Raw genomic sequence first — 12,334 nt, 5'->3', positions numbered from 1 at the left:
GTTAATATGATTAATGGAATGAATTATTTAGGGATCTATTCAGGTAATGATAGTAAAATTATAAGTACTCATAAAGTTATTTAATGCATAATGATGAGGTGACACATATAGCCAAAGTGGGAGATTGTTAGGTTTTAATTGACCATATAGCTTATGTGAAAATTATTGTGTATAAAAGACTATCAAACTAACTGAACTCATTTAAAGTGATCAGATAAGGTGAAGTGTATTTTGGGCTTTAATGCATTAAATTAAAGTGTGCACTTTTATGTGGAGAGATCAAAGTAACATTTCTAATTTTATGATATGTCAGATTAAGAATAATGAAAATTAAGACTATAAATATGCAGTTATGGTCCCTAAATTACATGTAAGGATTTTTCTATTTTAACATATCATCATTAGAAATAAAAAGAGTGAGAACTCTAAGTGATTTATGTGCTAATTTGGAAAATCAATCGCATGATGTGTTGTTCTCTTCCATCATAGATTCATGTATGCTTTTAATTCAAACTAAATCTCAATGATTTGATATGAGTATTTTGAATTCAGATTTTAAATTCCTTACATCACAAAATTCAAAAGATTCAATCTTAGGTAATCCATTAACCATATTTTTTTTACTTAACAACTTCAATACATTCTCATTCAGATGCCTATGACATAAATGCTAGAATCTAGATTCACTAATTTTGTTAGCAATAAAGGCAGAATCATTAACTTGAAAAACTTCAAAAGGAAACATTTTATTTTGTGCCATCAGAACATTAATTATGTGATGACCTTATTTCTGATCTTTAACACTATATGAGTCTTTATCAAACAAGGTTTTGTGCTACTATTCATCAATTATCCAACACTTAAGATATTACAAGACAAACTAGGAACAAATTGCACATAAGTTAAAAGTTTAGTGTTACCATGGTTTGTTTTGATGGCAATTGTACATTTCCCTTTAACCTTAATCACCTTGTCATCACCCAGCCAAACTGTTGACTTTTCTGCCTTATTAAGTTCTTTAAATAATGACTTTAAACCTGACATGTGATTTGAACATCTACTATCCACAAATCAAACAACATCAACAATATTTTTATAAAAAAAGTGAGCCATGAACAACATACTTTTTTCTTCTTTTGCAACACTAGCGTGCTTCCGTTGATCTCGTTGTTTAGTCCAACAATTAGGCTCTTTGTGACTCAATTTTTCACGATAATAGAACTTAATCTGACTATGATTATGCTTGAATTGTCCTTATTTGCTAGCTCGTCCTCTTTGTCCTCGATTTCCATTGCGAACTCTACCGCGATAATCACCATGAGAACTAGCTCTATTTGAGGCTTTGTCATCTGATTTAGTGAAAAGGCTCTCATTTCACTTGGAAAACATTTTCTTCATTTTTTGGTAATGATCTGTTTAACAAGTCCTCATGAGCTTGCAAAGAACTCATTTTAATATCATCAAATGAATAATTTGATTAATCTTTAGATTTCTTTATTGCAGCAACCACATGATCAAATTTAGGAGCAAACTCCTCAATAATTTTAAAACCAGTCTCATCAGTAATTTTCTCATCATATGCTCTCATTTGAGCAATAATTACAGAAGTCGTCGGTAAAAATATTTGAACAGATTTGGAGGTACCCATTTAAAGCATTTCAAAGGTTTTACTAAGCAATTGAAGTTTGACAGTAATTACCTTTGATGACCATTGAAATTCTGTTTAAGAGTTTGTCAAACTTTTTTAGAAGTAGTCATTGCAGAAATTTGAGAGAAAATATCATATGTGTTCTTTGCATCCTTATTTTTTTTTTTGTTTTCTTAAAGCCTTTGCTCATCGTCTGGGGTATAGTACCAATTTCACTAGCTTCCATAATTCTTGAGATATAAACAAAGTTATCATTTTTGTGCTCCAAAATTCATTGCTCTCATCCTTGAATAGAGGAATTAAAGGTTGAGATAAGGTTGTTGTACCATTGACCGCTATTTTTTTTTTTTTAAGTTTGTGTGAACCACTCTAGTGGTACACTTTGCTTTTTATTTTATACTATCTCAATAACACAAAATAATGGCTCTTCTACCAAATATGCTAGTTGGAAATAAAGTAAAGTGAGAAATGAGTCAATTTTTTATTCACCACTTGAGTAAAGCGAGGAGCTTTTGTATAGGTTGTACAAATAATTAACAAAATAAAAGGCATGCAGTAAAATATGATGCATATGTAAATATGTTATTAGCTAGTAATAACAAACTTATAGAAACTAACATTCAGGACAATCTATTGCATATACAAATATGATATTAGCAAATTAATAACAAACTTATACAAACTAACTTTGGTCCATTCACTTAGCTAACTGATTTTGAATCATTATCAACAGCCGAGGTGGATTCAGGTTGATGTATTATGATTACGAGTTAGCTTTGGATTTTTTGAAATCCGTTTTAAACGTTGGCTCCATGCCATCACTAATTTGACCCAATCAAAGCAGGTCGTCCTTTTTGGGATTGAACGGTCTTTTAAAATTTGATCACGAACCGGTTTTTTCTTTCTACCGAACCGCGGGTCATGTCTTACCTACACCAAGCTTGGGGAGGAATGGCTGGAGTTGGAAAGCATGGATTCTTGCAACTAACGGGTTTTGAAGACCTGACAAATAAGACACGCATACACTGTCACGCAAAGAACGTACCTGACTGAAGAAACAAAAATTGCTTTGTATTTCTAATGGCGGGGGAAACAGCATCATCAGAAGAGAAGCTGAATGCCTCACCACCACCACCACCACCACCGCCACCACCACCACAAATATTTCCAATTGATTACCGCACAAATATTGAATCGAAAACCCTAGAAGATGCCCTTCCCTGGATTGACCATGCAGTCCAACAGGCTCTGCTTTACCAGAGGACTTTCAAAGAGACCATGGAGTCTGCTATTGAAGCGTGCGGATCTCGTTTTTCCGAAATTCGCTCTACTTCTTCGGCTCATTTCCAACAAAGCATCGTAAGATTCTAAGTTCTCGTTCGATTTCATTAGGCTGCTTGTGAGCTGAGAGGATAGAATGAAAAAGAATTGGCGTTGATGAGTTTATATTTGAGCCTGATTTAGCTCAGGCGTCATTGATATATAGTAAAATTTGTCATAATCTCCGAATTTTATTTATATTTTTCGGCCAAGCGCATAGATTCTTTTTGTTTTGTCTTTTTTGTAGCTCTATTTTTGGCTTAGCTCCCTTTCATAAATTTAATTTAGTGAATATTTGAATATAGGATTCTATGCGAGACTTAACATCTGAGTATGGTGTTTACGAGCGCATAGTCTTTGGGAAGGTTAAAGGTTTGTTCTTGTCGACCACTGTACCTGAAGCTTGCTGCTGATAGGCAGTGTATTATTATTATTTCGATTTTTTTCTTTTTTTTTTTTAACTTCTGATTTTTCTTTTTTTTTTTTTTTGGCAGAGGGTATAAACGTTGCAGTTTCGCACCCATTGATTACAGGCGGGGTTGCATTTGGTTTGAGATTTCTTTCTTTAAAAAGTACTTCTCTAAGGAATCCATGTTTTTGTTACCATTCCTAATACTGATTTGTGTATGGATCACAAATGCCCTTTTCTTCTCTATATCATTTATGCATAGTCCTGACCTGCTGTTTGATTTAGTATCATAAATTAAACAAGTCCCAAGTATGTTCACCTTTTACATATTCAAAACATTTGCTGTTTGCATTCTCACTCTGTTTTTTAGCATGACTAGGGCGGTGGATAAATATTCTGTCTCATGCATTATAGGAATTTATACTACAATCGGCACTCTGTGCATTCTGATCCCAGCTGCTTTTTTTTTGGTTCATGACTTTTTATTGCTTGTTCTTGTCACAATTCATTCTAATGCAGGGACAAGGCGTTTCTTGTACTACAGCACTATGCAGATGTTCATTAGTGAAGAGGTGAATCATATCTATGGACATTTTAATTTGTTTTGCCTTTCATTCAATTGCTTTTCATGATATATGATCTGGGTTTTATGTCTATTTTTATGTAGAGCAGTTTGACAGTCAATTTAAATATCTAACAGTTAATTTTGTTTTGAGATGTTCAAATTATTTGAATCATATTTGGAGTTAGATAAAAAGAAGCGCAATTACAAGCTATGCTTTTAGAGAGGATTGTATTTTTACGTGAATGTGGAACGTGATAATAAAGATAGAGTGGATGAGTTTTTATTGGAATTATGAACTTGTACTAGGGGCTGCAGTAAGAGGATGTGAAATTAGGCTTAAAGCAAAGGTTTGTTTGAGTTTTTGGTTAGTTGTATGGATATGGCATTGCATTTTTTAAGTGGAATTGAGAGAAATGTCTTTCTCTATTTTATGGCATTGTTTGGTAACCTTCCATATTCCTGTCTTTCCAAAATCCATGAGTACGATCATGAATCGACATCATTTTATTGTTGGAAGGAAAGACTATTTTTCGTATGCTAACTTGGTGAAGATTTTTCATGGGATTTTATAGGAAGTCAAATCCTCTTCATTTTGAAGGGGCATGCGTGATGTCTCTCTACTATGGACACATGTACCTTGGATGAAACCATGAGCTCTCCCTGCTTATAATTGTCTTAAGACTTTTTAGCAGGTTATTTTTTAGCTGGGTTAAAAACAGATCTTATAGCAAGTGTTGATGGTAGCTTATAGTGTTGATGTCAAGTAACTTAGTGGTAAATTCATTTGTTTGTGGTACAAAAATACTTATAATCATATACCACTTGTACTAGAGAATAAAAGGTTCAAGGAAAGGAGAGGATATCCGTTATACAGCTGATAGGCCTAATGGGCATCCTATACGCCAAATGAAATATCTATAGCAAGCACTTCAGGGAATTATGCCTTTGAAGGTTTATGTATAATGCTTGGGTCTAAGTTTGTAACTGTGCCTAAGCCAGAAGTTATTAGCTCTTAAGAGTTCACGAACAGACTTGCAAATGGCCTAATTACAATCATGGAATCTCCTTCCAAAATCTTTTGTATTTTCTTCACTGTGTTGTATTACATGATTGATGGACTTGGAGTATCATCCGTTTATTTGAATTTTATTAAATGCCAATGAGAGGCAGTCCGTCCTTTTTAAAAGAAAGGGAAGTTGTTTCTTAGATGTCATATGATAGTCACAGAAGCCAGCCAGGTTTTTTCAAGATTCCTTGAATACTTGTTCAAGCTGTAGCAGGCTCAGTTTTTTCCAGTAAGATGTCTACTCTTTTTTGAAGGAAAATACTGATATCTACCTCAAGACTATTTCTGGTTTCAGGCCCTGCTATCGAAAGCTGATATTAAAGTAAAGGAGTTGCGACAATCAATTGACCGCCTGAAGGCAGAAAGTGATAAATTGGAGGTAGCCCTTTGACGGAACATATCATTCAAATGACTTATAAACAAGTGACTTGTTATTTTAATGCATCAATTCTTTCTTTCAATTTGTATCCTAGTAATTTTCTTGTTTCAAATTTAGAGAATGTTTGGTATTGCTGAAAAAAATGTGCTTAAAATAGCAAGGTGATCTCAATTACTTAGTATAAATAAATTTTATCTAAAAAACAAGCAGTTACTTACAAGCAGTCGCTAATTTGTTTAAAATGCTGATTGTAAAAAATAATAATAATAAGAAAATTAATAAATATATGTACATCCGTTACAAAATAATATTATATTATTTTAGATATATATGATTAATATCAAGAAAATATCATAAATGTAATTAAATAAATTAGTTGGATGAAAAAGAAAAACATAAAATGTTAGGAATACAATGCTTATTTTATAACTTCTTAAATTCTTTAACTTAACAAGCACATCCTGTTTTAACATTAGAAGACTTGAATATTGAAGTTTAAAGTTGCTTATTTTGTAACTTCTTAAATTCTTTAACTTCATAAGCACATCCTGTTTTTACATTACCAGACTTGAATATTGGAGTTTAAAGTTGCTTATGCGCAGCATATAAGCAATCTCAAATACTTTGATAGAGTTTTTAAACTGGTTCTGGAAATGTATACTGATAATTTTCTACTTTCTTTGATGTAGTCAATAATTTTAAACCAATGAGATTGTTATGACATGAGCTCTAACTTCCATTGTTGTTTTCAGATGATAATCTTGTATATTAGATTCTTATTAGATACAAATTAGTGAAAATTATCAAAAAGGTCCTTCATGTTAGATTTCTTCAAGTCCCCTGAAATTGACATCGAAGGTTTAATTGATAACATCAATTCTTTTCCTTTCTTTGGTTTTGTCTGACTGTAAATATTATTGGCCTAAACAACAAGGTCTGACAGGCTCAAAAAGAAGCGTATTTCATGAGAAAACTGATTAAAAGAAAGTAGCATCGTTCACCAGGAAGCTTAGGTCTTTAAAAACCTTATGATGCTGTTTCTAATACGTTGGCATGTTTGCCTAGTTTGAAAACCTGGTGTACATAGTTTTAAATTATTGTTGCCTGCTCCTTCAGTAACTTGTAGTTGCTACTCATGTTGGATTGCTATTCACCATATGCAATGACTTTTTCCAGAGAAGCGCATCAGTGGCAGAAGAGGAGTTGGTTAGAGGGAGGATGAAACTAAGGTTTGTTATCTTAGATGAAAAGCGATATAAGCTTTCTCTTCTGCTCTCTTGTGAATGATGCTCTCTTGTGAATGATTCTCTAATTCAGACTGTTTCCGCTCTTTTATAGGCAAGCAGGTAAGCAGATCCAAGGTGCAATTAACTCTGCTTATAAGATTGAAAGACAAGCAGCAGGTATTTCTCCGTTGCTTCTCTAATATTATTGCTCGTATTGGACTAAAGGATTAAATTTAGTGCTCATATTATATTGATTTGTTCTATTATCAGGCTTAAAAGATATCATTGGAGAACTTCCTAGGAGAGAAGCATCACGATTTCGGTCACAAGTAAGTCTTCTCTTCCTAGCTTGGTTTGAGGGAAGGTTCTGGAGGATATTAACCCAGAATTGGAGCTCTTAAAAATTTTAACTATCTGTTAGTATGAGATGTTTATGAATTCAAGTTTAGACCTGAAAGCACAGAAATTGTTTCTAGACCTAGCTGTTCTGTTAGTACTTGGTCTCCAATAAATCATGGTTTTTGGATGTGGATTTTGGTGGGGAAAAGAGCCATGCTATGGCAAGAATACAAATCTATTAAAGTGCTATTGGCTTCTGATCATATTCCATGGAAATTTGGAGATGAATGAGGAAACCATCGCACATCTTGCACTATATAATTGGCGCTGAAAATCTGATAGAAGTGATGTATGCATAAATTTGTCCTTAGTGCAGTTTGACTAGAATGATCAGCCCATAATTAAATATTGCTCGAATATGATAATCGTATAAAGAAGGAACTTAACAGAGGAACAATAGATTTTCTTTTGATTATAGTGAAGGTAAGTAAATATATTTGTTAAAAGCCAGAAGGCTGCGCTTTCTGAAGATGGTAGGATCCCTCCCACGGTGCAAGAGGTTTAGGAACTCTATCTCCAGGGAATAGCTTAGCTTAGTTTGGTCCCGTTCCCTTAAGATTTTGAATTAACCTATAAGAACTAAGTATTTTTGGATCTCAATACTGGAGAAGACATGATCATGTGAGTTGGGACTTTGTTGATTACATGTTAGAGATATTGAGGGGGTGAAGTGGAGATGGGTAAGAGCGTGTATTGCTTCTCCTTCTTTTGCAGTGATTGTGAATGGAGGAGCATTGACTTTTTTCTAGACATCAAGAGGGTTGAGATAGGGAGACCCCTTATCATCATTACTTTTCATTGTGGTAATGGAAGCATTGAGCAAAATGATTATAAGAGCTCGGGTGTATGGGCTATTCAGAGGCTTGAAGTTTGGTGCGGGAGGGCAGAACAAGGAGATCATTCACTTGTTCTTTGTCGATGATACTATGCTTTTCTGTGAACCTGAGAGGAGAGACATGCTTATATAAGGTGTGTTTTGATGGATTTTCAAGCAGTGTCTGGGCTTAGTATCAATCTAGCAACATCAGAAATGGTGAGATTGGGTTTGGCAACAACCTCAGAGGATTTGGTGAGTGCTTTAGACTGTAGACTTTTGTGTTTGCTGATTAAGTACTTAGGTCTACCTCTAGGTGCTAACCTTAAAGAGGCGAGGATGTGGGAACTGGTAATGGAGAGGTTCGAAAAGAGACTGGCCAGCTGGAAGAGAGCCCTTCTTTCTAAGGGGGAAAGATTTACGCTAATTAAGAGCACATTGAGCAACTTTTTGATTTACTTCATGTCATAATTAACTATCCCAGTGAACGTGACCAAAAAACTAGAGGCCATTCAGTGCAGATTTCTCTGGGGTGGTATGGAGGGTTACAAGAAGTATCACTTGGTTGTATGGAGTGGAGTCAAAAAACCACTTGCCCTTGGTGGTTTGGGTTTACGGTCCTTGGCAGAAATGAATGAGACATTGTAGGGTACATGGTCATGGAGATTCTTGACTGAAAACGATGCTCTATGGAGAAGAGTGATTGCAACAAAATATGACATGGATGAGAGAGGATGGTTCACCAGATTAGGCTCAAGACCTTGTGGTAAAGGCCTCTGGAAAAAGATTGGTCTTGGTAGGTTTGACTGGCAGATGATCAGGTGGAAGTTGGGAAGCGGGATAGGATCAGACTGTGGGAAGAGGTGTCACAACCGTCAACAGATGTTTCCTATGCAAAAACAGTCTTGAATCTTGCAACCACTTTCTCCTTGAATGCTCTATCTCACATGAGCTTTGGTCTTCTGTTCTCCGTCTATTGGGCCTATCTTGGGTCAAGAATGAATCAATCATTTCTGAGCTCCTTGCTTGGGAAGGCATTAGCAGAAAGAGGAAAAATATCAGACTCATTCCTCTTACTATTTTTTGAGTCATTTGGAAATAGAGAAACAACCGTGCTTTTGAAAGGAAAGAAGTAGACTTTAGCAACATCATAGATAATTGGTTTCATTATTTTGGCTCTGTTGTTTTGGAGCATAACATTGACTGTTTAGAAAATCTAGGTTTCATTGTTGATATGCTAATCGACATGTAAATTTTTTGTACATGGGCGGTACCCCTTGGCACTCTGACTTCAATACATATCTTACACTTATTTAAAAAAAAAAAAGGATCAGACTGTGGGTGGACCTCCAAAGTCTTCTTTGCCCATTTTTCACTGTGGCTGGAGCAGTTTTCTAGATTTATGCCATTGCTCAACAAAAACAGGTCAAGATTTGTGATGCAATTGTGGAGAGTGGAGGAGGTGCACTAGAATGGCAAGTGTTAATGCAGAGAAATTTGAATGACTGGGAGATTGGGGAGTATGAGTACTTACTAGGAATTCTTTCCCATGTTAGCTGTATGGTAACAATGATATTCCATTGTGGATCCATACTAAGAATGAGTCTTTCACAGTGAAGTCTTTTTATAGACAACTCTTCAAGCATGATGGCATTAGGTATTCTCTCCCAAACAAACATATTTGGAAGGCTAGAGTTCCACCTTATATTTCTTTTTTTTTTTTTTGCATAGGAGACTAGCAGGGAATATATTTTGACTATTGATAAACTCAGAAGAAGGGCTAAGATCATGGTGAATGCCTGTAACTTCTGCAAGGGACAGAAAAGACTTGTAACCATGTTTTGCTCTGGTGTCCAGTGGTTTATAAACTATGGACTAGGTTCTGTAACCTTCTAGGTATCAATTGGGTTGTATCAGGTTAAGTAAGAGATGAAATTTGGGCATGGAAAGGTTTGGGTGGTAAGAGGAAATAAGCAGAAATAATTCTGCTTACAGTTTTTTGGGTTGTGTGGAATGAGAAGAACAAAAGCGTGTTTAATGGGGTTGATGATGATGGGTTTGATTTACTTAAGAATAGATAGTTCCATACCATTGATTTTTTGTTGTTGGGTCACTCTCTTCATTCTTTAGAGAAGTTAGGGAACATTCTTGCTAATTTGATTGTTTTGTAAATCTTTTGTTAATGGTTAGGCACTCCCTTGGTGCCAATATTAGTACGCACATAGAATTTAAATTTCAATCTCAATACTAGAGAGTAAAAATATTTTTGCTATCAATTAGCCTTATATATAGGTGAGGTTGATTATCAAATACATGAATATGAGTACCAACTACTGATAATACGTGTACCTAAATGCTACTAGTATATATGCGTACACCTTTATGTTGAATAGCTAGAAATTGCAAAAGTTTATGATGCACAACAATTATCATAAAGGTTAAATTTTTTTCCAACAATATTAATAGACTAAGAACTCTTTAGCTTTTCCAGAAAAATTTTCATTTAGCGTAAGCAGAATAGTGAATATGGATAATCAATTACAAGGATATTTAAATTGACTTACTCAGTGCTCAAAGGGGCTTGAAGCATATATATATATATATTTGTAAGCTATAAATTTTTGTATCATCCTTGAAAATGCTAAAAGCTCTATAGCTTTTAGCCCCAAAAAAACCACAAGGACCACTTTTTTTAGAGCTGTAAGTTGGGGAAAATAAGCTCTTTGGCCAATACTTTTCACCAAAATGCCTCCTAACTAACCAAAATATTACATATCCAAATCTTATTTGATAAATTTATTTTTTTTACAGTAAATATAATTAATCTTTATACAAAAATTAATAAACATCTCAAACAATAAAATTTTTTAACAAAAAAATTGATTATTATTATGTTGATAAATTTTATTTGAAATTAATTTGTAGTGTTATTAGCATAAAAATACATTTGAGTACCTTTCAATTAAAAGGGCAATTAATGGTCCACTTTGATCAGTTTAGTTTTTAACTTAAAATGCTAAATTTTGATAAGTGTTTTCTGGCTTACTAGAGTACAAGACTGAAAAAAAGTCAGGTTCTGTGCTTAAAATACTGAGCTTAAAGTTCGTTGGAACTAAAGCCTATTGAAGTCTGTTTGGTAGAAATAATATTATTGAAGAAAAAAGCAGAGAAAATACAAAAATAGAGGATAAGATAGCATCTTAAAGTCTTCTAAAACTGGAAAGGCCTATAAAATTAAGGCTCCAATAATATAAGCCTATCCAAACATCATCTATATTATTCTTCAGGGAAAAGTAGCTTAAGTTGGATTGTTTTATTTGTCAGGTTTCAAGGCTTGCTTCTGAAGCAACGCGAGAAAGGAATGCTTTGACCAAGGAAGTCAACAAAATCAGTAACTATGGAATCTCAGTCTGAAAATCTATTTCCCCCACTTTGTTGTTGCATGTGTGCTGGAATCCGGAGGTTATATTCCCTCCATGTATCTTCTTTTACTTTTCCTATGAGTCTAATTACCTATGAGTCTAATTATAGGGAATTTTGATTTTATTTCAGTTGGAATTAAGAACATGAATAATGATAGATCTCTGATTTCGGGATCTTTGGGATGGCAATTGAGAATGTAATGAAAGGTGTAAGCATGAAAGGTGTGAACTGCAATAAAGATTAAAAGAAAATTTTTGACTAGAAGTTTCTTAAGATTTTAGTTTATATTTTATTTTACTTTACATTTTATGAATGTATTCTTTTAGGCCTTATTCTCTTCCAAATTCATGTTGAAATTTATGCATTTCACTTGTATATGCTTGTTGTTGCCTTAGCTTGTTCTTCTCGCGTACCTGCTGTAGTGCGTGATGTGTATACATCCAAATTGAACCATGTGATCTGAGTCTTTTTTTTTTTGTTTCGTTTTTTTAGTAGTTTGTGACAAAGAGGAATGGAGTGTCTTTGAGGGCATTGTATAAATGCCAAGCCGATGCCGATGCCAATGAAGCAGCAGGAACTCATAGTCACTGCAGTGGCTGTTCTCATGCTGCTGGCCTTCATTTGGTTTGGGTATCTGCAGCCTCATTTATGATTAGTATGCATAGGAATCCGACTTCTTGTAGAAGTTCAATTCGCATATAGATTTATATTTTCATAGAAATTTTTGTATAAAGCAGAATTATAGTTGATTCCATAATTGGAAGTTCTTTTTTTTATGGGATTGATCTGTGTTTAGTTTCTTATTAAAACTTTCTATTATTCTCTTATATATATTTAACTGTCGTAAATTAAGTATCATAAATAAAATTCAGTAAACAAAAAATTTAATTACAAGTTTTCATGGTTTCATAGTAGTCTATTTGAATTCTAAAAGAATTTTTTTTTCTTTCTAACTAGTGACAAAATATAGAATGACAAAAAAAATTCAGTGACCTCTTTGAGGTCACATCTTGATTTGATGAAACTATTTCTATCAAACAACCCAAATTGGAGGTCACTTGAATTCTAATCATGAGTCACAAGTT

General features: G+C 34.0%; 1 protein-coding gene across 3 annotated transcripts; it reads left to right on the top strand.

Moving 5' to 3' along the window:
• The first annotated feature begins 2,604 nt into the window (after positions 1-2,604).
• Positions 2,605-11,880, top strand: LOC110825711 (alanine-tRNA ligase). 3 transcript variants are annotated; one of them, XM_022056197.2, is made up of 10 exons: positions 2,605-3,007; positions 3,274-3,340; positions 3,463-3,540; positions 3,897-3,949; positions 5,304-5,387; positions 6,564-6,616; positions 6,726-6,790; positions 6,884-6,942; positions 11,151-11,288; positions 11,742-11,880. In XM_022056197.2, the coding sequence occupies exons 1-9, from the start codon at positions 2,729-2,731 to the stop codon at positions 11,238-11,240; spliced, it is 828 nt and encodes a 275-aa protein (XP_021911889.1). In that variant the 5' UTR covers positions 2,605-2,728; the 3' UTR covers positions 11,241-11,288; positions 11,742-11,880. The 3 variants fall into 3 exon arrangements, with proteins under 3 accessions (XP_021911889.1, XP_021911890.1, XP_021911888.1); XM_022056198.2 differs by lacking the exon at positions 11,742-11,880 and adding an exon at positions 11,379-11,513; XM_022056196.2 differs by lacking the exon at positions 11,742-11,880 and having other exon boundaries at positions 11,151-11,513.
• Positions 11,881-12,334: the final 454 nt, after the last annotated feature.

This window comes from Carica papaya, chromosome 5, assembly GCF_054855325.1.
Source record: "Carica papaya isolate Zhongbai chromosome 5, ASM5485532v1, whole genome shotgun sequence".
NCBI lineage: Eukaryota > Viridiplantae > Streptophyta > Magnoliopsida > Brassicales > Caricaceae > Carica > Carica papaya.
Note: the sequence above shows the minus strand (reverse complement) of the source record. Positions and strands in the feature narration are given on the sequence as shown.

Excerpts from the sequence above, each read along its gene's own strand:
- LOC110825711 (XM_022056197.2), top strand. The coding sequence starts at position 2,729 with ATGGCGGGGGAAACAGCATCATCAGAAGAGAAGCTGAATGCCTCACCA. Across the intron at positions 5,388-6,563 it reads CAGAAAGTGATAAATTGGAG|AGAAGCGCATCAGTGGCAGA; the intron begins GTAGCCCTTTGA and ends GACTTTTTCCAG. Across the intron at positions 6,791-6,883 it reads GATTGAAAGACAAGCAGCAG|GCTTAAAAGATATCATTGGA; the intron begins GTATTTCTCCGT and ends TTCTATTATCAG.